Source organism: Diceros bicornis, chromosome 25 (assembly GCF_020826845.1).
Source record: "Diceros bicornis minor isolate mBicDic1 chromosome 25, mDicBic1.mat.cur, whole genome shotgun sequence".
Taxonomy (NCBI): domain Eukaryota; kingdom Metazoa; phylum Chordata; class Mammalia; order Perissodactyla; family Rhinocerotidae; genus Diceros; species Diceros bicornis.
Window position 1 is genome coordinate 41,708,682 of NC_080764.1, and position 25,483 is coordinate 41,734,164.

At 37.7% G+C, this 25,483-nt stretch overlaps 1 protein-coding gene across 4 annotated transcripts in view; it reads right to left on the bottom strand.

Annotated features, from left to right (window-relative positions):
- The window catches only part of NAV3 (neuron navigator 3), a 558,397-nt gene that overhangs the window by 148,396 nt on the left and 384,518 nt on the right, over nt 1-25,483 (bottom strand). For 3 of the 4 annotated variants that reach the window (XM_058568737.1, XM_058568736.1, XM_058568735.1), the window contains one exon: nt 13,462-13,577. In XM_058568737.1, the coding sequence (XP_058424720.1) occupies nt 13,462-13,577 (116 nt within the window). Of the gene's footprint in view, nt 1-3,730; nt 5,296-13,461; nt 13,578-25,483 lie in introns of those variants that run through there. The other variant, XM_058568738.1, reaches the window with a different exon arrangement.

Below are 25,483 nucleotides of genomic sequence, written 5' to 3' on the forward strand. Positions count from 1 at the left end.
TTCAGAACTGTTAATAACCCTTAAGATTTTAATCATATTCTCCCTGGAAATTCTTCCCATCCTTCTCCTCATTAATATAACACAGCATATTTGAGAAAAGGCTAGAAAGAAGTCTACCTTTTACTTCCAAATAATCTAGTAGAACCCTGAAGAAAAAGGAGAGTTTTGCAGAAAAAATCTTAAAGGGCAGACAAATAATATCATTACAGTCAAAGGAAAGGTAGAGTTGAAGAGAGATTTTACTCAAGTGGGCAAAAGAAAGAGCCAAGAAGGAGACAAAATTGGAGAAACATTAGAGCCAATATGCAGTATATGAGATTTCATACAGTACAGAAACCTTAGATTCTAAGTGATGGTAAGAGATGAGAAGTCTTAAAGGAGGAAAGTGCTGAAACTACCTTTTTTGGATGGAGGAGGGTATGCAAGTCATTTACCTTACACAAGTTCTAGAATACACCATCACATGTCTCCTATGCTTGACCCTCTTCCTTCTGGGGGAGTTTTTACATTGTAATCAAGCTGCAGCTCAACCACTTGCCAATCAGCGTAATATTAGTATCATTGATATTTGAATTATTTTCAATATGTTTTTTATAAAAACTTTAAGAACATTGTATTTTTCAGACATTCCATTTTACTAAATATTTTTTCACATCTTCTTCAATCTTTAAATTTTCTTCTTTCAATTCAACAGGCATCTTAGATCCTTGGTTTTTCCATTTGAATTCATTGTTTATATAGCTTCCCTCATGTTTCAGAACCATAACCTCCTTCCCTCCTTTGGTTTTTCTCCTTATGATATCCACTCATGACACTGCACCACTCACGACAATCAGACAAATGGACCTTTTCCTCCCAGCACTTATTGAGCAATTGCTGCCTCATTCACGTGATGAAAGATAATAGCCAGATCAAAATTTATTGCAGTAAATGTTCTCAATGACCCACAAAAGGCAAGATAATATTAAATGCACTTACAAAGCCCCTAAAGATTGCACAAGTCTGCAATATCCTGTAAATCTGTATCCAAACGATGTCTAGAGGATTGGGGGCAGGCAGGGAACGGCAATTGAAAAGGCCAAATGTGAAAGCACAAATAAAATGAAACACTTAGTAACAAATAAAAGTTAGCAGAAATATGCACATGAGAAATTTACATGCTCTCTCATTTCCATAATCTCAAAGCCCACTATTATTCCCGAAGGAAGCCTCCTAAGTATCAGAGATGATAGTAAGGCTTACACACGTTTTCCAGAATGGTATATTCTGCAATTTGCTTTGAGTTTTTAACATTGGTGTAAACTGCTTTCTCATTGCTTGTAAGGTCTTCTCTATGAGTAGGGCACAGAGTAACAGGCTCAATTTGGTGCTTCTGCATTTTCACTTAGTGGTAGACGGACCATTTAATCTTGTGGTCCTGCTCTCACTTTTTAGGCTTTAATTACACAGATTGTAATTAACACAGTTGGCACTGTTATCTTTTAATAGGAAATCAAATTACGTATGAATGAACCTGATTCACAGAGAATTATGTCCTCTACAGCACCCACATTATAAACATTATTATTTAGTGTACAGCTGCCTGATTTATTTTGAGAAATAACCCTAATTTTGTGGATGAGCCCAACAGTGATTTGGATGGAAAATTTTCAACTCATCTGGTTAAGCCTGACACTTTGGGGAAAAATAACAAAATATGGCTAACAGCTTTACAGTTACCTTTTAAATATCCTCCTATATAGTTATAGCACAAACCTAGTCTGTCTGATTTATTAGGATATCCAAGAGTAAAGAGTTGAACTCAAGGAACGCTGCCTAAAAACTCACTTGGAAGAGGCCATTTTGAGTCAGAAGCAGAACCTAGCCAAGCACGTGGCAGAAATCCTGAAATTCCTGTGTGCTCTGGGTGTGGATATAGTCACGAACCTAACAGGCATCATTATTAAGGGAAGTGCATTGAAATGCTTCCTATCCTGATATGATTATTCATATCAGCTATTTGAATAAACTCTTCCCCTTCTTTCTCACTTGCATTTCTGAATACTGGCATAAGCGGAAAAGAAAGCCTTAAAGAGAATAATTCCATAAATACAATAACACATCAGTTGAAAACCCATGGATGACACAGACTTCTATTGAGAGGTAGCCCTCTGACAGTAATGCTCCACGTTATTTATGCAGATCAAGGCACATGTCACATATACACCCGCCCACGGCATGCTATAATTTAACAGAACAACCAACAAATACTGTCAGGGGACTGCATTCTGTTCACATGTTTGCAAAGACTTACATAAGAGGTGCTTAGAACAAGATAAGTGCTACCATTTTAAAGGCAAAGGATGAGTATTATTTGATTCTACAGTTCCAGGGGATCAAAAAAAAAAAAGGTTCGTAAGGATTAAGATTCCCTCTCTTGCCTTTGTACTGTGTACAGGTCTTTTATGAGAAGCAGCTCATCACAGAAATCACACAATGGTGAAGAAGTAAATCCTCAGTGTTTGAGCACCTGGTGTATTCAAATTCAGAAATCACTATTCCCACAACTGTGGAAACCTGACTCTTTTAAAGCCAAACTGACACGAAAAATTGAGCAATATTTGCCTCTGCTGTCTCTGTAAGATTTCTTCTTCTAAAGCTGGTTCACTAAGATTCCAGAAAAACTCATAAAACATCTTGTAACAGGAGGGTCTACATGGAGAGTAAAAACAAACCTATATTTAGCATCAGTTGTATGAATCAAAAACAAAGAGCTCACTGCTCAGGGTTTATTCTTTCAAATTTAAGGAGTTCTGTACGAAATCCTTTGTGGAAAAACAAATGGACAAAAATTATGATGTGGTCAATGGTTTAATAGTGATGGATTTCTGAAAAAGGGACTGTATGATGTAAATATACTTCAACGGAACACTGAATTTAGATATAACAATTAAAACCTATATAGTTCAGCTATTTAGGCAGGCAACAAAGTTGACAGTTAAAGTTTAATCACAAAACTGAACAATTACTTCAGACATTTTCATATCTACTTACAGATTATGTCAGAAGTTACTACTGAGACTCAGTTCATCAAAAAGGCCTAGTTTGTAAAGTATAAAAATAGTCCACAGTCATCTACACAGTAGTTCAAATAGTTATAATGTACACTCTCTGGAGCATTTTTTTTGCCAAACACCAAACAAGACAAAAAAGAAAAAAAGTATGTGAGTCAAGCTGTGAGAAGAGGCCTCTGTATTTCTGAAAGTGTTACAAGAATGCATGGTACTTGTCACTGAGGTGAAAACAAGGGCCATCCATTCGGGTACCACTGAGGCAGCAGAAGAAACCTGACTATACAGAAAATGTACCTGTGAGGCCCTTCATTCTTCATTCAGTATCTGTGGTGAGCTTGAGGGAAGTTGAATAAACAGGCCCCATTAATGACTAAGTAAAATACATATTTGGTGTTTTAAAACGGTAACTCACATTTATGGATGTCTAGAATGTACTGGACACCAGGCCCATAGCGCCCAGGGCAGATTGCTGCTATTTACTTTCTCCACATAGACTTTACAACCGGTTCTCGTAACCCAGCTTTACAAAGAAAATAATTTCACAACACAAGAAATTTAAATTTTTTTTCAGTAACTATAGTTTTAAAAAGTAGTTAGAAGAACGGAAGATATTTGGCTAATGAAAATGTGCAGCTTCTTAAAATTCCATCCTCATTTTAGGAGCAAACTCGACTTACCTAACAAGTCCGAGTACAGCGCCTGTTCCAGGTCGCCCAGCATTGTAAGGATCACATCCTCATCCAGGTGAGCTGTGCCTTCCCGCAGGCAGCTTTCTCCCTCCTCTTCCGCCCAGCTCCTGCTGATGCTGCTTGGCCTGGAGGACACGTTTTCATCTTCAGACCTGCTATCTTCATCACTCTCACCTTCCCAGCCTTTTCTGGAAGACCAGTCCTCTAAGCCCTCACTGCCCGAGTGGCCGGCAGGCAGCAGGTTCCAGGCCCCCGAGCCACTGGTGTGGTACAGGGACTGCGCGGAGCGCGAGAGGAATCGGGACAGCGAGCGCCTCTCCGCATAGGTGGACTCTCTCTGGCTGGCCTTGGCTGCATTCCCAAACCAGTTGGAAATGCGCACAGTGGGTCTCCTCTCCCCCTCACTGGTGAGGGAAAGACTGGTCAGGGACTTTTGTTTCTGAAGGCCAGCTCCCTTTCTCCTCACTTCTTTGCTCCGAAACACAGAGAGTTCAACTGGCCGCTGCATGGCTCTTCCAGTGGCTTCTTCTCATCAACAGGACTTCATACTGTCTTTTTACAGAGACAGCAACCAGCCTTTTTGGTTTTAATTAACACATGCACTTCAATAAAAGCCCAGGCAGGCTCAAACATTCACCTAAGATTTTAGGGCTACAGGACAATTAATTAGTTGCCCACCATTTAGCCTGCCACATCATTTCCCTGATCAGCAGTACTTACAAACATTTTCCTTGAATCTATCCGAAGCAGAAAAGAGTTCACCAAAGACACTGCTCCAGCTGAAAAGTAGCAGAGGAAGCCAACTACGTTTCCCCCTCTTCATCCAATCGCATGTCTCAGCAGGGTGATGGGTCCACATTTCTCCCTACGGCTTCTGCGTTGCCAGACGCGAGGTCGTGAAGCCCCAGCGATGTCTCTCCCTTTTTTTGCCTCTCACCAGCCCTTCGCTGATCTAGGTCTGCAGCCCTGGACGCTAGATGAGCTGACACGGTGCAGCATGTGCAGCCTCCGCATCAGAGCCCGTAAGAGCAGAAATTAAGCACTGAGAGCCCAGCCCTGCGCGAGCCTCTGGCGTTTTAGTATTCCACCTGCATTCTCAGATCTATGGCTCTTCCTTGCTGCTGCAGTGAACGCTGCTGGCTGCCATGGCAGCAAACATCCTGCTAAATTAAAACAGAGGCACGGAAGCTGCTGCCCAGCCTAGAATGCCACAGGTTTCAAAGCCAAGCCTGAATGAGATGCTACGCTATTAACCGTATACACCTTTAAATCACTCACGGCCACTGCACCTCAGATACAGACACACACACACACTCACACACTCACTCACATACACAACACACACTCCTCGACACCCGAGAATGACAGGCTAATTCTCTATAGCTGCAGGCAGCTGAAGCAGGCAGATCTGTCTTCTGAATGTTGGGATTTGTGCTGTAAAAGCACAAATCAAATTCAAGAGTGTAAAGGACCTAGAAAACGGAGGCTGACACTCTCCACCGGCTGACAGATAATGCTTTAAAGGGAAAGACTTCGCCTCACCTTTTAAGGAACAAATTCAAGGGCTTTTTATTCTGAAGCTTTTTAGTAAAATCCTAATGGGACAATAAAAATCAAGATTTCTTCCTGTAAAAAAATAGCAAAAAAATAACTCAGAAGGCTTTTGTCCTTTTGAGAAGGAATATTTTCACTCAAAGCATATAATTGAAAGTTGATGGCCAAGTGTGTAGAACATAATGATGTGACAAAAAACAAAATGCAAATTATGATTTTTGATACCGAGCATTTTTCCTAGTCTATTCCATAAACCTATTGCTGCATAATCAGCTCTTTATTAATATTTTGATAAAAAACAGAAACCCTAAATGTTAAATTTCTTGTATTTTCTTGTACTGGTTATGTATACCTACACCACCACCCTGAAATTCTGATTTTAGGAAAACTTTTAAAACACCTAGAAGATATAGTAGAGACCATGTATACCATGGAGAGCTAATGAGAAGAGTATCAAGGAAAAACTTTTAAGGTTTTCTGCCCATAAACATTCCTTATTAAAAGGGGGAAGGTGGAGAAATACATAGAAATATTTAAATGTGTCATTCAAATTGATATATAAATCCCTATCACTTTCTGAGCTAATATGATCAAATTAACTCTGATTTTTCACCTCATATTGCTAACCTCAGCTAGGGGAAATGCCCAATCTCTTAACTACATAAAATAGCATTATAATGCACGTTGCCTATCCCTTTACATATGATAATAACCTACTGTGCATAGTTAATTATTCCTTATGCCCAGGCTCAAGGCAGAGAACATCTAGATCCATTTTACACAGACACATAAAAGAGAATTAGACGGAAAGAACAGCAACTATTTGTGCTAAGAATGTTGCAATTAAACAAACAAATGAACCTGTGAACTGTGAATACTGATTCTCAATTCTTCACTCTTTAAAAACAAATTGTGTTTATATAATATGTGCTTAAATAAAATGAAGGTACAAATATCAAATCATAGAAACTGGCAATTATTTTTCTAAAAACATCATTTTATAAAGTATTTTTTAAAAGATCAAAATGCCACTCCCCTTTGTATTCCTAAGCAGAACATTTTTTCCCTTCATTTTGAGTTATTGTGACCCAAGGAATCATCATGGTATGAGACCATAGTAAATTTCTTGAAGTTATAAAACTTCAACTTATTTGCCTTGTGTTATACTAGTATATTGTAGTATATTCTAAAATCTTATAGATTCACAAAAAAGGGGAATTCTTACACTTTAGAGGATAAAGAGTTAAACTAACGCAGATTTTAAGTGAAAACAGTTATTATGACCTCTCCTTACACAAAAGTGCTTGAGTACTGGTCAGCTTAGATTGGTAGTTTTCAAACTTTAATGCTCAGAACCTCTTGAAGGCTTATTAAAATATAGCTTGCCAGGCCCCAACCCCACCCCTCCTCATTCAGGAGGTCTGGAAGGGACTTGAGACTTTGCATTTCTAGCATATTCCCTGGTGATACAGACACTATTGTCTCTGGGACCCCACTTTGAGAGCTACTAGGCTGAGACGAGTGGTTTTCAATGGGGGGTGATTTTTTTAACTGGATCCCTCTTAGGGGACATTCAGCAATATCCGGAGATATTTTTGGTTGTCACAACGCGGGGTATGTGGTGCTTCTGACATCTAAGGGGTAGAGGCCAATGATGCTGCTAAACATCCTACAATGACAGGACAGCCCCCCCACAACAAGGATTTATGCAGACTAAATGTCAATAGTGCCAAGTTTGAGGGATTTTGGCTTAGACTAAGTTATGTTCATTTACAAACGATTTAGAAATTTCAGTGGATTACAAAAACGAAGAAGCACTTTTGCTCCCATTAATGTCCACTCTATGTTGGCTGCAGCTCTGATCCTTAAACTATACCTTAGTATAAAGGTATCCTTTATACTAAGACCCATGCAGAACGAGCAGCTCCAGTCTGGGACATGTTGATCTCGGGACAGAGGGAAAAGAGATGAGAGAGCCAAGCAACAGCTCTTAGAGCTTCTGCTCAGGAATGGCCCATGTCATTTCTCCACCCACATTTCATTGGTCAAATCAAATCACATGGTCTACCCTGATTCAATGGGGCAGGAAATAAAATCCTCCTGCAGGGGTGAACCCAGGAAGGCTGGGCTAAGTCCAATGGAGCCCATAAGGAGGTGCTGGTTATTCTAAAGAAATAACCCTAATAGAGAAAACATCAAAAAGGTATTTTTGTTTCTCTATTTAAAGATACTGCTGCCAAATTTTAGTTACAGTAGTTTTTCCCCTGAAACTGCATCAGTCCATAAGTGTACCCTGAAAACAGCAGTGGACCTACTTCCTGCTTTTCTAGAGGCAGCCATCTCTGTTTGCTCTGGGTGTGCATTCATACATGAGTGTATTTAGACTTACTTGTATTCACACATATAAATGTATGTTACACAAGGTGAAGGAGAAAGCCTCAGTGCATAGGAGAAAAATATGTGCAATCAATACTAAAAATATGAATCACTCTAACTTTGCCAAGATTTAACATAAAGTATAGCTACTACAATGTTCAGAAAAGGAATGCTTTTCAGCCTAGTAAACATAATTATAAAGTGGCTATTTAAGTGAAAGATCCAAACTGATTTCAATTACCCGAGCTTGATCTTTTAAATCTTTATAAACATTCAAGAAAAAGGCAACTTAAGTGCTCATTTAAAAAGGTCTTAAATACCAGATATTTCCCATTATTCAATACAAAGTCTGGTAAATCAGGAAAAAAACGACATTAACCATTAGCTTATCCCTCTGTTTAAACTAAATTCTCACTTCTAAAATGATTTCCCGAATTCAACCAATTATTTTATTACTTTTTTACAAACGACATGCCAGCTTTGCTAATACTGAGTCAGTCTGGCGTCCATCAACGTTTTTCAGTTGAATATAAATTTTAGATAAAGGTTAAAAAGTGCATTAAGCAAATGTTATACATGTTACTAGATAGCCTTTTGCAAAAAGAGGGCAAGTGTGAACATACGTAGAAAAAAAAAATCTAACAACTTCTTGAATGATTCCAGTGGAATGAAAATAAAGCTCATTTTCTATTTGGCAGGATCTCTTGGCACTTGATGAAAGAGATGGTCTCTGAGGACAAATTTTTTTTGTCAATGAATGTGAGAATAAAACCTAAGCCAAAGCCAAAGCAGTAAAATCAGAACTGACAATTTAGCCGGACTTGTAATATGGAGGTCATGGCAGGAATCTTAAAGGCGAGGCTAGAAGCAAGAAGCTCACTCACTCATAGTCCCAAATTATACAAAACATTTCACCTGTATGTAATAATTAATGAACCATCATCATCAGATAGGTAAATATCACTGGGTTCCTCCTTAAGAACATGACAAACTATAAGAAACTTGAATGATATACATAAAGACTTCTGAGGGATACAAAAATCTCCAAATTGTAAAAGTCTTGAGTTTTCTCCAGTATGCCATTTTAGTGAGTGTCTCATCTACAATACTTATCTTCACACCATAATTTAACTACATTTTTAACTTCCACTACCATTTAATCATAAAGACAATGTTTTTATAACTTCACATGAGTTACTGCATAGAAGAAAACGTAAACAGCTAAGCTTCCTAACTAACTCAGTGAATTCCTCCAACAAATCTGCTTTGCAGTGTGAACCATTCAAGTTTGCTCCTTAACAGCATCATAAATCTTTACGTGTCATGCATCTTGTAGGTTATGCAATACTGATGCTTTTTACTTTGTTTAAGCACAAAAAGGGATTTTCCCAGGTAACACAACAGAAAAGTGCAGGGAAGGAGAGAAGAATAGTTTCAGACATGGCTTGATCAGAGACTCAGACATTTCCTACAACGACCTTGAGCTCATTGTCTCCTGCTTCAGGTTCTGTTTTCTGTTTATTTCACTTGAGGGTGAAGGAGACTGCCAGCAGTTCCAAGCTTTCTTTTGATTAGCTTCAGGTCTAGTGAAACAAGAGTCTCTTTCCTAATAGTCTTAGGAAAAGTTCTAAGATTGATTCTCATTGGTTCTGATTGAACTGAATTAAGTCACATGTACATTCCCAAAAAAGTCATTGTGGTCAATGGAATGGGTTGTTCTGATTGGATCTGCTTGGGTCAATTTCACTTGAATCACACAAACAGAGATTGATGGGGCTATGGTTCCCCCAAAGAAAATCAAAGTGCTGTTACCAGCAGATGGGACAATGGATGCTGGTCAAGCAGAACCACACCAGGACACCAAAGTATGCTGACTACAAAGCCAGTGGTGCTTAAGATATAGAGCTCCTAACTCGACTGAGCCTCCTCCTAAACACTGTATGTAATTTTGTATTTTTATTTTTATATTATTTTCAGGCTTCCCCAAATTGTATAGGTCTCAAAAATTCACAAAACATGGATCTCATTCCACCAAGACTAATTCCACCAAAGCTCTATCCCATTAAGGTTACTTCACTTGGGAAAGAAGACAGAATTACTCCCCAATGAGGCCCCCACACGAACCATTAGCAACAAGAGTTCAACAATAGCAATAGTATTGAAACTTTGGGTTACAGAAAATTATTGAGCTACCAAGATCCCAATGAATTTAGTAAAAATGACCAGTTTTACAACAAGAAACTAACGAAAATAACAAAGTAGAATTTTTTTCAAGTTGTTGTCATAGAAGTTGTTTCTTGCTGGACTTTTGTTCCCTGATTTCTTTGCCCATTAGAATTCTACAATATACATGTGTGATCTTTTCTTAAGCCCTATACAACTCTTTACAGCTAAGTTAGTTCTTCCCATACACCTATTAATTCAATTATTTGTGCTGTTAAAGTTTATATGTCTCTTACTCTTCCATAGGAGATCTCATGTCTTAGTCATGTTTGTTTTCCCAACCCTTGGCATGCCTGGCATGTATATGATACTGGGTGATAGTTTCTGAAAAGATGGATAGAAGAATAAAACCATATCTCACAATAATCAAGTTTATTAAGTATCATATTAAGTGAGTTTATTAAGCATCATAATAGTCACCTCACAAAAACGAGAGCCAAGGAACAATTCAAACAGCTAAACAATGGCAATGCAGAAGCCAGAATTAATTTTCCTACTTCCTAGAACATTTCTCTTCCCACATCTCATACTGTCTTTGAAGGAATATTCTGTGGGCCAGTCTAAGGTAGGGCTTGGCAATAAATTCAAGTACTTATGTGATTTGTGATTTCTTTGGCAGCCAGGATGTAGTAACAACAACAGAAATCAGAAAGAAAAGCAAAACTATAGAAGGGGCCAAGAAAAGTTGTATTTTAAAAAAAATTAAGATTGGAGAGATGGTAGCGTCCTGTGGACTAAAGAGAATGTTTGCTGGAGAGGGAGATAGTAAAGAGGCAAAAGAGAAAGTAATCCATAGAAAGGCAGAGAAAAGGGGTATAAATGCTGTACATGGGTAGATGTGATAGCAGGGGTTTTTAAAATTCTTTTCTCTTTGCTTTAACTTTTTCAGTGAAGTCAACATCAAGGTCATAAATTAAGAGGAAGGATGGGAGAGGTGGTATTGTAGGTTTGAGAAGAAAAGAAAAGGTATAAAATTGTCATCCAAGAACTCAAGTTCTAAGAGTAAATGGACCAGAGAAAATATAGAATGATTTCCAGGCAGCATTAAATATTCACTTGAGGTTGGTGGTCAGGAATGTAAGGGGAATCATATCAACATGTGATGGGTTTTTCTTCAGGTTCATTCATTGATGGTATGGAATAAGTAGAGAGTTGAATGTAACCAGGTCTGTGACTTCATCAGAGGAGTACAATGAAGTGAGAGAGGGGCAAGGGAGTAAAGGGTGTATACGAAAGTAAAATTATATTCAGTTACCACAGGAATTTAGCTGATTAAGGAGGGAAGAAAGGATACGCAGTTTGCTGAGTGTCAGTAAAAGGTGGTGGGATCAGTGAACTGGAAATCCTGGTAGAACCATCGGCGGAGTCAGGGAACAAAAGGAAGAGCACTGAGAAAGTAAGAGGTTGTTATCAGCCTGAATGGGGTGCATGAAAGTGAGATTATAGAGAAGTTGCAGATTCTGATGATGCCCAGATCTAGGGTATGACTATGAGAATAAGTAGCTCAGGAGAAATTAGAAGACAGGATCATGGGAGGAAAGGCCAGGGTATGCTAGTCATCCTCTCATCACTGGCCTGCCTCTCTGTGATAGTCGTCCTCTCATCACTGGCCTGCCTCTCTACAGTAGTCAGCCTCTCATCACCGGTCTACCGGTATACTCTCATCCAGATTTCTCCGATTATGGTACTCAATTTAAAGCTTACTAATCATGAATGAATATTTCTCTTCCACAAAATCTCAAGTTTGCATTGAGAGAATTTTCACTACCCCACTATAGGTTAATTTTAAACAGGTGATAGTAGGAATGACACAATCAGATAAGCCTAATTTCAGTATTTATTTGTTATTTTCTTTCTTTTATTAAATTCCTATCTAAATCATAGACTCAAATCTATGACTCTATATAAATAATTATTGTTACAAAATAATATTATACCTTCGAATAAATCCATTAAATATTATATTATGTTAAAGTCTAGTTTATATTTCACTTTCAAGTATTCTGTTAAAAATATCAGAACATTAAATGGAAATATAAACTGAAACTATGAAAAAATGATCAAATGGTAGTAGAATAAGAAACTGGTGAAGAAATAAAATATGGATTATTTATTCAATCAGAGATACTCAGTGATACATTATTTCAGAAAAACAAATTTGCTTGGTGAAATTCACATAAAAATTGGAATTCAGACTGTACAAAACGCGTTTTCTCCTACAAATTTGAACTTGAGTATGTCATAGGCATATTGATACTAATGAATAAAGAAATATGTGAAGCATATGTATCTTCATGCTACAGTAGGTTTAAAAAATATTTATTCTCAATATATATGCACATCTTCATTCTGACTATAGGACTACCTGGAGCTGTGGGAAAGCTAACACTTCCCCCAAGTATCTGAAAAATCTACAAATACCATCCCCATACTTATGTCTTCGCATCATCATTTCTACCTCTACCCCGCACTGGGCCACTGTAATTGCCACATGAAACTTCTTGATGCCTAGTGATACCATTGATGTTAATTCCAAAAGGAACTCTTGGGATGTTGTGCTGTCATTGTTGTCAATATCCTCTGGTGGATACTGCAGTAATGGCTAATGCTTGCCAAAGTGTTTCAAGAAGTGAGGAAGTTTCTTAACACGTAAACTTGTGATATGGTTACTTTCATGAGCTTCAGAGCAATATGTTGAGTTCTTGGAGTACTATAGTAATTTTTAAAATTAAATACTTCTTTTAGTTTTTTTCTTCGGAATATACAAGGGCTGAACCAGAGAGTTATTGGAATAACAGACATACCTCTACTTCCGTGCATTCTTATACTTAGATAAAATGTTTTTAAACTCTCTTTCCTGCTAGGAACAGTATATTTTGCTAAGAGCCTACTTAGTTCCTCCTAAATACAGACCTCTGCATAATAAAATTACATCAAAGGCCTTCCATACATGACTAGCCATATCTGGATCCTAGGAAAAACACCAGACTAAAGCTGAGACTCCTGTTTTATACACTGAAAAATATGACAAACTGTGTCTAAGGTATGTATATGTCTTTTTTTTCTTACATTATTTATATATAATAAAATATTTCCTGAATTAGATTTGTTTTTCCAGAATACACATTTGGAGCCACCATGTAGAAATGTTCTAAATAGTACAGAATTGAAGACAAAACAGAGTTGGATTGGCCATGCAAAATTTACATTGACATCTGATCCTTACTACTTTTCAAATCTCCATATATATTCAAGGGCTGCCTTATTAACAATAGAAGATTCTCCAAGTATTCTCTGATTATATTCAACTTGACCGAGGGCAATAATGACTTAAAATCAAAGCCTCTGAAAGCACTACCATTCTTTACAGAATTCTTTACAAAGCAACAAAGAGATTATCCTAAGCAGAATAGCCAAATATCTAAGAATCTCTGCAGCATGAGACGTAGACAGTCCATTTATGCTTAAGGAAAAATAGTATAGCACAAATATGATTTCATAAAAAGACATGCGTAGAAATTACAAAAATTCTGAGGTTTGACCTACCCATCAATCAGGTCACTTACCAGATATCTCCTCTAGGCACTGCTTAGCAGTCTTACTATATGATAAATCCATCTTAGTAGGACTGGTACAGGAGTCGGCAGATGGTAAAGAGGTACCTTCATTTTCTGAATGTGCTCTGAAATTAACCAAGAAGATAGAAACAAATAGCAATTGCTATCACCAGTGACTCACCAAAGTTCTCTAGTACAAGAAGAAATCAACATACTAAAAGTTTTCTATCAAGATAAGTAAGCATTTCTTTATGACTGGGACATTCCAAAGCTGTCTATCTACAGGAGAATTTCCTTACTTTCATACACAACCCAAGTGGAAGTGAGATATTAAACCAGATTTCTTAGACTTTCATAAATTTGGAAGCTTGAATTACCAATAGTTGATTGCATTTTTGGGGGCAAAAGACTTGAAAAGATCCAACTTTTTTTGCTGCTTTAGAAAAAAGACTGGTTAAATCGTGTTCTTGTGAGAATGACTAATAAAAGCATTGAAACCACCCCTAAAATTATTTTTTCCATGAAAAGTCTATAAAATATATCCTAAAATACAAAGCATAAATAAAAATAAATATTGAATTTGTTCTGGGCAATAAATGTCACCATGATGTCTTGAGTTCAGAAAAGTTAAAGTCAATCAAAAAAAAAATTCTCATTCTTAAAACTCCCTTTAACATTATATTTTATACTTGTGTGTGTATGTGCATGGGTATGTATTTGTGTGTATGGTTAACATGTAAAGAGTAGGTCAAATCAAATGAAAAACACTCAACAGAGGGACTGTATATGTTTTGATATTCCAATCTTACTTCATGCATTGCTGCTGCTTTTTATGCACAGGCAAACATTTCAAGAGGCACTATCTTTCCTGATGTAGCTTCAAAGTCTACAGATATTTGATCCAAAACACTACATATTAAAAAAATCCACAGCATAAACTATTACGACACAGAAAGAGGCAAGGCAATGTATAGCAGTGTACACTGGACTGTGTTCTTTGTAGAAATCTCACTTGCCTCAGAGTCTCATTACTAGTACTGGGTCTGAACCATGGAAGTGATCACTAAATATTGCTTACTTTAAAAAGCATCTGTAGAGAATATTTATATGTGAAGGAAGAATTCAGTAAATTTTTTTCTGAATCAATTTTTAGTTAATATTTTACTTTTCTTCTAAATCCTAGTCAGCCCTGGTGGTCTAGTGGTTAAGATTTGGCACTCTCACCACTGTGGCCCAGGTTTGTGTCCCAGTCAGGGGACCACACCACCCGTCTGTCAGTTGTCATACTGTGGCAGCTGCATGTTGCTGTGATGCTGAAAGCTGTGTCATTGGTATTTCAAATACCAGTGGGGTCACCCATGGTGGACAGGTTTCCATGCACCTTCCAGACTAAGAAAGAGTAGGAAGAAGGACCTGGCCACCTACTTCCAAAAAGATTGGCCACTAAAACCCTACGAATAGCAGTGGAGCATTGTCTGATATAGCGCCAGAAGGTGAGAGGATGGTGCAAAAAGCACAGGCTGGGTTCCGCTGTGCTATATGCAGGGCCACTAGGAGTTGACTTTGGGGCTCTAAATCCTGGTTTTGTTTCAGAGAAAATAAAGTGTAATAATTGATACCAGAAGTATTTTATATTTATCTGACAGATCTAGAAACTCTGAAAGGCTCATTAGAATTTTACAAAATCATGGAAAACTATACACTGTGTATATGGATGTATGTGTAGACATAGGAATTGATAATTTAAAAGAAAGATAGAGCTATGCAAGAATTTATACAAAGCTGTGCCTTGACCTCTAATGATTTTTGGTAAACTGTTCCTATTTTATTCTAACTTAAAACTGAATATAAGAAGCATGGCAAAATTAAAAAGGAGGATATACTATTCAAGTGATAGGATGTACCAGTAAAGGCAGTAAAGACTTCGATGTCGCTAAAATCAACAGACATTTTAGTCTTCACCTTCCTTGATATGCTGGCAGCATTTACAACAGCAGACCACTCCTTACTTCAGGAAAGTCTCCTACTTTGGCTTCTAGAACAAAAATTCTCCAGTTTGTTCCCAATTCTCTCTGCATGCTATTTTTTTCCTCCTTTACCCAATCATTAAATGTTGTGGTTCTGAGTAGTAAAAAAAAGGGATTACAGAGGGCAAAATTTTGGAGTTCCTCAAAGCAATATCCTAAGCTTCTTCAGTTTTCATTGTAGCATCTCTAGATGATCTCAAACATACTCATTGGGTTAATGTTTACCTATCTACACTTGAATTCCAAATTCAAACTATAACCAAGCACTTCCTTCTGAATTTCAGATGTGTATCATAACTGCCTAGTTGACATTTCCTCTTGACTGTCACACAGATGCACAGAACTGAACTCATGATCTTTTCTCAACAAACCTGGTTCTTGTTTAGGGTGCCTCTGGGTGAAACCCTTAGGGAGCCTGTGAGGCTTTGCACATTCTGGTCTCTGTCTGCTTCTCCAGTATCATCTTTCATAGCATTCCCCTTCTCTCTCTGTCCCCTGTGGCTGCAAGAGTCTTCTACCTACATCCCACAGCTCATTGCCTCAACAGGGCCTTTGCACTTGATTAATTTCCTTCCCACTTCATCCAACTAAGTCTCTCCCTTCAAGTCCCAGTTCAAATGATTCCTCCTTTTTTGTGTGTGTGTGTGTGAGGAAGACCAGCCCTGCACTAACATCCGATGCCAATCCTCCTCTTTTTTGCTGAGGAATACTGGCCCGGGGCTAACATCCATGCCCATCTTCCTCTACTTTGTATGGGACGCCGCCACAGCATGGCCTAACAAGCGGTGCATTGGTGCGCGCCCGGGATCCGAACCGGTGAACCCCGAGCCGCCGCAGCAGAGCACGCGCACTTAACCGCTTGGGCCACTGGGCCGGCCCCTAAATGACTCCTCCTTAAAGAACTATCCTTAATGTTCAGCTGAAGCCCCAAATTACAAGCACTTATTGCTCCCTGCACCTATCTTAACAGCACTTTATACACTTGTAATGTAAAATTTGTGTAACTATTTGATTAATGTTTATCTCCCAAACTAGACTCTATTCTCCATGTTTAAGATCACCCTTATACCCCAATACCCAGCCCCACGTCTAGCATATAGGCTGCACCCAGCAAATATTGGATAAACGAATCAATGAATCTTACCAGTAGTGATCATAAAGTAGGAGCACTGGTGGGTACAGTATATGGACGGAAGCATGGTACAAGGTGCATGATTGGGTTTGGATGTAAAACTTGGCTCTCTCACTAAAAAGTTATTAACTCATGTGACCTTGCTAAGTTACTTAGCATTCATTTCTAAAGTCCATTACAGACTTTTCTTCCACTTGGGCTCATTTCTTATGGGACACTCTATCTCCCTGACCTGTTCCTTAGTCTGCTGTCTCTGAATGAAGGAAAAAAAATCCTCTGAAGTTTTCTAACGATTTTATTCCTTGCTGAAGAAGTTTAAATGGAGAGAATGTAGTGAGATTGGAGATCCTAGGGAAAGCTTACTGGCTGCCTGCCAGGAAGCCTCAGCGAGGCATGGTGCCTCGGTGAACTGGCTGTGAGCCAGGACTGGCCTATAGTCCTACAGGCTCAGTCCTACAGACTCAGGATCAGTCCTACAGACTGATCTCTCAGAAGCTGAGTCACATTAAGTAGTTCTTGACATGGCTGTCTAAAGCCCAATGCTAACTGGTTCTTATTAGAAAAAGACCAGCAGCTGTCACAGGAGCCAGAATGCTTGAGGTCATGTCAGTTATAAAAACTCACAGTATTTCCCTCTAGGAAAATCTGTATGGAGCAAAAGAAATTCAGAATGTGTTTTAGGAGTAGAGTTTTTGCTTTGCTCCAAACAAACAGATCTTAAAAAGTATTCCTCAGGAGCTGACTGCAGCTATCTTCCTCAATATATGAGAAGTAGTACTCAATTCTATCGGCTAGTTCCCCATTCCTCCTGTCTGAGACACTCTTTTATAAAAAGTATTCATTCACGTTCTGACAGCTTAGTCTTGTCTTAGAAGGCTTTGTTTTATTTTTTAATGTGGCAGTGCATATTTCTGGCTGATTCCCCCTTTAATGTATTTTTAGTTCAAGTCACAAGAGACAATCTTATTTACCTTATTTTCAAGTTTTTTGGTGTATTTTCATTCGTATTCCCTATATGAGTTACCTACATTAGCAATGACAGGGAAACAAATTGATCAAGGAAAGGAACACGGAGAAGTTAAACTTCAAATAATTTAAAAAAGGACTTAGAAGTCATCTTTGGTTTGTATGTACATGCAAAAGGGTCTAGATCTCTGCTTTACATATGTTAGAAGTCATCCATTTCTCTAGGATTTCCACCTCATTACTTGTTAAAGTGGAATCAGATTTTAACTCCAGTCCCTAGAGGGACAATCAACGCTAAGTGGTAAAGATTTAATTTTTATACAAATGATCAAAGAAGTTCAGTTAAATCTCTGAAGAGTCTCAACATGTCCTCTATTCTTGTGCATGCTTCATTCCAGTAAAATAAAAGGTTTTGGGGTTGATTCATGAAACAATTTATGAAGACTTCACAATCAATAGTGTTCTCCAACCAAAAGGTACATTTTAACAGGTAAAGTGAATATTGCAGTGGCATCATTCACTGTTCCCAGAAAAATTGATATTGCATTTCCTTCATGTTGACTGGAAAAAGAAAAAGATGAATATCATGCCATTCCTTTAAAGTATTTAGCAGACACAGTCCGTTGCAGACTATCTTACTGTGCATTTACAGCACAGTCAACATGTTACAAGTACCTATCAAACTGTAAGATATAGCACTGCAAAAATGCCGTTTAACTTAGAGTTCTAATAAGCCAGGCCCTCAGTGCTAGTGTCTGTTACCAAGAGCTGTAGTGGTTAAAAGTCCAGACTTCGCCAGTGATAAACATAAAAGCTACTTCCTGTTTCTGTGCATGTAACCTGTGCCAAGTTCTGTGCCTAGTGTTTCACCTATGGCACATCACTCAAACTTCACAACAATCCTGTTGCCATGGACTGAATGTTTGTTTCCCTCCAAATTCGTATGTTGAAACCTAATCCCCAATGTAATGGTATTTAGGAGATGGGGCCTTTCGGAGGTGCTTAGCTTATGAGGGTGGAGCCCTCGTGAATGGGATCAGTGCCCTTGTAAAAAACAGCTGCCTTGTCCCTTCCACCATGTGAGGACAGAGTGAGAAGATGGTCATCAATGAACCAGGAAGCAGGCTTTCACCAGATACCTTGATCTTGAACTTCCCGGCCTCCAAAACTGTGAGAAACAGATGTTTATTGTTTAAGCCACTCAGTCCATGGTATTTTTGTCATAGCAGCCCAAATGAACTAAGACACCTGTAATGTAGGTGCTGTAGATAAATTAAGGCTTCTAGAAGTTTAACAACTTGCCCTGTATGACAACTGGTAGAAACTTAACCCATACTTGAATATGGCTGCCTATAAATACTGTTCTATTAACCACTACCCCACAGTTTAACTAAATGCCTCTGGATGCTGAGCATTTCATTGCATTTGAGGCCCCCTTAGCTTACAGATAGCTCAGTCACTAAGTCAATAAAAGACAATATTTGAATGTGACAATATCCACTGGTCTCTGAACTCTTCACTACCTTAAATTTTTCCTCTTGATTCTTGAGAAAAAGAAGCTATTATATGTGCCATTTAAAAGGAACTCAACAATCAATCCTAGACACTATTAATCTTCAAATTTCCAATTTTATAAATATGGGTGTCTGCATATTGATTCATATTAAAAAATATATCCCCCTGTGGCATCATCTTGATATGGATATAGTCACAAATGTGGACACAAATAGAACTGGTTTGAGTCGTCAACATTAACTAATGGTGTTGGAGTTCCTGCTTTATAAACCCAACAAGAGGGAAAGAAAAATGAGTATCTTTTCAAAACCAGCAATGGGCTTTCTCTCATCTTTCCTTCCTGGTGGGAAGGCAGACAGGTGACAGCCAGGGCCCAGGCCAGGAATCTGTCAGAGTGAAGGGCAGCCCAGTGTGGATGGGAGATTTGTTAGATTCAGGGGGATTGAGCTAATAGGAAAACATACTGAGCATAATGGGAGCCAAGTTTCTCAGCTGACAAAAGGAAAGCGGAAAGCAAGAATAAACTTTGTGTGTTGATTTGGAATTGGAGGTATTGTTAACTCACAGTTATGGTTTTATATATATCATGTATATCAATCATAGATATCTCATAGATATTGAGATAAATGATATAAATGCATGTGTGTATGTGTTCCTACATATATTTCACCACTTAGGAAACCTAAGAGCAGTGAGATCTTGGTTTCTAAATATCACTCCCCACAAAAAGATATCAGGGCTCTTTAGGCAAAAGCTGAAACCAAGGCAGGGAGATTACAAGATGAGCCTGGAACACCTTGAGCCAAAAAAGGAAACAAAGTTCTCAAAGAATAATGAGGCAGAAGTCAGCTTGAAGAGGATCCCAGTAGCCAAATCTGGGAAAATTTAAGCACCAAAATATAGTCATAGTGATAGATTATAATCTATTGAATACAATACAAATCCATTAGTCCACACAATTTAGAGGGCGGGGAGGGGTTGGGGTGGAGGAGGAGTTGAGGAGAAGGAGAAGGGACAACTTTTTCTTAAAGTAGAATGCCAAAGCATAAACGCAGAAGGAATGATAGAATTTGAAATCATTTGACATCCATTGTAGAAAATTATTAATTCAGGCAAGAAACCTCAACAGATGTTAAAACTTATACGAGTGAAAGTAAATCAAGAAACAGAATTTTTACACAGAGTCTCAAAATATATTTCCACAAAAAACTTACTAAATACAAATGGGGCAAAGTAACTCTAGAGTGGAAAACTGCAGCAGACATTATCTTAATCACGGGAACAAATTTAACACCCCCAAAATGGGAAATATCAATACAGTGATACCTGATAGGAGGCAATGGAAAGAACTGAGCATCATTTCTGTGACATTCTAGACAAAAATATATATAATGAGTCTAATCATGAGGAAATATCAGACAAACCCAAATTAAGAAACATTCTACAAAATGCCTGCCTTCAACATATCCATGTCATGAAAGTCAAGGAAAAGCTAAGGAACTCTTTATTGAGGGATTGAGGGATATTAGGAGACATGAAAACATTCATCCTAAAAGTCATCACTAAAAGTGATATCTTTCGGACAATTAGTGAAAGTTGAATAAAGTCTCTGGGTGCTCTGAATGAAGTATATATGGTAGTTCTTTGTACCATTCTTGTAAATTTTCTGTAAGTTTAAAATTTTTTCCAAGAGAAAATAAAATGTAGAGAGAAGAAACAGCAGTGGTTTGGTTAGGCAATCTGCTAGTGAATCTCATAAGCCAAATACAGAAAGGGTAGTTTATAAAGCTTCTCTGCTGAGAGAATGCCAACTGATAGCAGTAGCCTACACAACAGGCCCTCTTCCAGCAGTGTCTCTGTATTCCATCTTAAAAATACTGCTGTGTGAGGGAGTTTAAATTGCTATCCGATGCACAGACACATATCAAATCTAGCAAAAGACAAGCTCACAAGGCAAGCATTCGATAAGGTTTAGTTTGTGCTGATGACCAATTATGCTGAGTTCACATAAAACCACAATTGCAGCATAATCTGTAACAGTAGCTGCAGGGTTTGTACAAAAGCTTTATCTGTAAGATGGTGATATGCTCTACATTTCAATCTTCGTAAACTCACAGCTCCTCCTACTCAATCTACTGGTTCAACAAATAAGCCAAACTTAAAACCATGTGAGTAAGCATTTTCAAAACTAATGTTTTGCACTCTTTGCCTTTTAGAACATAGTATATTCAAGCGTCAATTTTCCATGTCACTTTCTAGGCAAATTAGAAATCTCTCAGAAACTTGTTACAGCAAAAATCTCTTCTGAGAACCCACGATGTTGTTCTAAAGAAAAGAATGTAGACCTCAAAATGGCAAGTTATGAATCTGGTTAATAGCTATTCTGAAATTTATTGGGAGCTGCTAAAAAGACTGAGGTTTAGGGATAATGTACAAGTCGTTCTTTTCTCCCTAATTAACTAATTACTTCACTGTTTTACTTCATGTATCTATGCAAGTGTGAGAAATGTAGCTCTAAGTTAATGAATGTAAAAACAATGGAAGAAAAATGACACACAGGAGGAGGGGAGGCATTTTTTGAAGGTCCAAAGGAGCTAAGGTAACACTTTTTGAACTCTAGGTAAGGAAAAAAATTTGAAGAATACAGCATAAAGGTAGACACCAAGAAAGAAGAGGAACAATGAAAAGTAGGCTATTTTTTAAAACTATGCTTTTCTCCTTTCCCTTTCTTTTCTTCCTATAATTGAGATCTCTAATTCAAGTCTTAACAAAGCTACCTCTGAAATTCAGTACATTTCTCCTTCATCCAGCCATTGAACATGGTTTATCCTACCCTGATCTGTCCTACTAACAATCCATTTTATGCACTGAAGACATAGTAATTTCCCTGATCATGCTTTACACACACACACACACTCATGTCCTTCTGTGTGTGTGGGTGCACACGTGCGTGCACACACATACACAGAGTCCAAGTTACTGACATTCAAGAATTTCTTCTACAACTAGGATCCAGTCAGTCTTCATTTTCCAGGACAACCAATCTACTTGCTGACCACTCGACGCACCTCGTGTTCACCCTGGTTATACGGTTCCTTCAGTGTTACATTCCTTGCTCGTCCCCCTCATCTCTGCACGCCCAAATCCCACTTATCTTTCAGAACCCAACTCAAGTGGCACTTTCCCTGACGCCAACCACTGGCAGTAATTTTCCACTTTTTTGAACTCTAAATGTACCAAATCTGGGTCACTGCTGGGGAGTGTTACCCTCCCTGCTTCATTTTGTAGTCATCTTCGAGTAAGTATCTTGCCTAGTATATTGTGGATAATGGAAGAAAAATGACATACAGGATGTGTGATGTTTCACTCTATTCTTGACGTCTTGTGATCATAGGTATTTAGTAGGTAGTTGTTGAAAGAAGAAAAAAATAAGTGAATGAATGTCTGAAGAGAAGATATGATTTCATTCTTTAAATATTTTAAAGCTATTTAAATTTCAGTTAAACTCTCCCATTTATAGGAAGTAAGAGACTTCAGAACGTTGCCTATTCCATTGTATATTTTTAGTAGTTTTTCTATTCTTCTATAGCAGATAATTCTAACTCATGATGATGGTGTTTCATTCAACAATTTTTATTCACTGCCTACTATGGGTAGGCTCTGCCCTGGAAAATTATACCACTAAATAAAAAAGACAGGACTCTTGCTCTCAATGAGCTTATGTTGCAGTCAGAGGTGGATGAAACCATACTTGTTAATAAGTAAATAAAAAAATAGCAGATGCTGATAAACTCTATGAATAAAGTACAAGAGGATGATGAGGTATAATTCTGGTCAGGGGCATGGTGGATGTTCCTTTGGACTAGATGGTTGGAGATAGCTTCTGTGAAGAAGTAGCATGTAAGCAGAGATCTGATGAGAAGAAAGAGCCTCCTTTGATCTGGAAAGGAGTCTCTAGTATAGGCAGAGAGAACATCTAGACAAAGGTCCCAGAGCAGGATAGGCTAGTTTGTTGAGAAACACAATGAAGGCAGGCGTTCATTGCACTAGGGGGAGAATGGTATGAGTGTGGCTTGAGGGTTAGATAGAGGCCCAGATTATATAGGGACTTGTAGGTCTTGGTGAGGTGTGTGAGTTTATTTTTTTAAGTGTAATAGAAATCCAATAGATGGTCTCATGAATTGGAATAACATATATAATTTATACTTTTCAAAGGTTACAGTCCCTGCTGTGTGAAGGATGTTATTGGAAAGGGCCAAAAGTGGACTGTAGAAGACTCATTGCAAACTAGAGTAGAACTGGCAATGATGTGGCTTAGACTGGGAGAGGGGTGTGGAAATGGAAAGAAATGCCTGATTGAGGGTATGTTTTGGAGGAAAAGCCAATAGGACTAGCTGAAAATAAGATGTGTGGAGAAGGAGTGATTGAAAGAGAAGAACAAAATATGGATTCTTTCCAAATTTTCTTCCTTAATCTCCCATTCAAGTAATCATGCATCCTAACCTCTAGTCTCTGCAGCAGTTTTAGTTACTAGCATTTGCATAGCATGTTGTAATTTGCCTGTTATTTTTTCCATCATGCTTGGATTGTAGAATTGTAGAATGTCAAATCTGGATGGTGTCACAACACTCTCTCTTCCACCTGACAAATTCTGACTCATCCTTTATCTTATGTCTCCTCTCTTATCTTATCATGCATTCATTGAGTCTACCCTCATGTAAGATTTACGAAAACTCTTTCTTCTACATTACTTGTTGCATACACTTCCATAATATTAATAATTTTTTATTATATTCTTATCATTATTCCCAAAGGACTAAGTTCCCAAAGGATAGAGACTTTTTTTTCAATCTTTCTAACTTTCATTACATAGTATTTGCAGAATGAGTGATGAGTACCTAAATGAAAATGTATTTGGTGATTTCCCTTTACCTAAACTATGGCAACCGGTCATTCTAGCACATCTTGTACACCTTGACACTTACAAAGGCAGCCTACTCCATTCAGACAGCTCTAATCATTGGGAACTTCCTACATTGAGTTAAAATCTTTTTCAAAATTCGCACCTTTGATTTTAGTTATATCTACTTGTTAAATGGATTAAGATATATCAAATTCAAAACTCTTTTATCACATTATAGTGATAAATGACTTACAAAAACTTAATATAGAATGTCCTTGCATTATATAGGAAGTAGGGCCAATATGAAATCCATTAACTTCCAGAACCTGACGTTATATTTATAGGACTCTGAATATTTAATTTGCAAGAAAGAGTATTATGAAGCATATATTAGAGTCCCAGAAGGAATAATTAATAACCTAGCATGACTTAGAAGTGGGCTGACAAATCAGGAAAAATATCACCATCAGCCACCAATCTTCCCATTTTACAGAGGTTATTTAATTATCTTTAAATATCAAACATATGTATATTTATACATACACACACATATATATTTTAAACTTATACTATTTAAAAGAAATTAAGCATTTCCCAGTATAAATGAGTTTTAATTGAGAATTTTGCAAATCTACTATTGACATTTTCCCAGTCAGAACTTTCCTAGTAACAATACTTCTTATTTCTATACACGCAGAGAACTGATGAGCAAAGGAGGGCATGCTACAGACTCTTATTTGAGTTCAAAGGCAAACTCCTAGGAGCCCTGTGACTTTAGGAGATGATCACTATTCTGACTTGAAATCTCTGCATCTTCATCTCTGTAAAATGGGGATAACATTCCTTTCTCATGGGTTTATGATAAAGCTTAAGTGAGAAAACGAACATAAATCTTGTAACACAGAGACTTGCACTAAGTACTCAAAAAATGATAATATCATTATAAAATAGTAAATTATTACTATTATCTTTCAAATGATTAGCAACTCCAGAAAAGTCTGTCAGGGATTTTGCAGGAAGGATTCTTTAAAGGGGTTGGAGCAGTCAGAGTTGAAAGGACATCAGGGGTCCTATAATCCAGATAACATGACTCGGTGATGTAAATCTCTCTCACTGACAGTTAAAAAGCTTGAATATTGACCAGTCTACCTTGAAAGGATTGACAGTATCATTTATATGATTATTCTGAATTGATAAAAGACGTCAGGCCACTATTGCCTCATGTGTAGACTATGATGTGAAATCTTTTTATTAGATGGTTTTATTTATTTTCAACTACCTTATATTATTAGAATAATACAAATAATTACTGACTCAATAAGTCATTGACTACAAATCTGGCTCTGTGCTACTAAAGTCTTTACATGGGATTGCCTTATTTAATCTTTAAAACAACAAAATAAGGTAGATATACTTACCAACCACAATTTGTAGGATTAGAAATTGAAGTTTGGGGAAGGCCATTTACTGAGTGACAGGTACTGATCT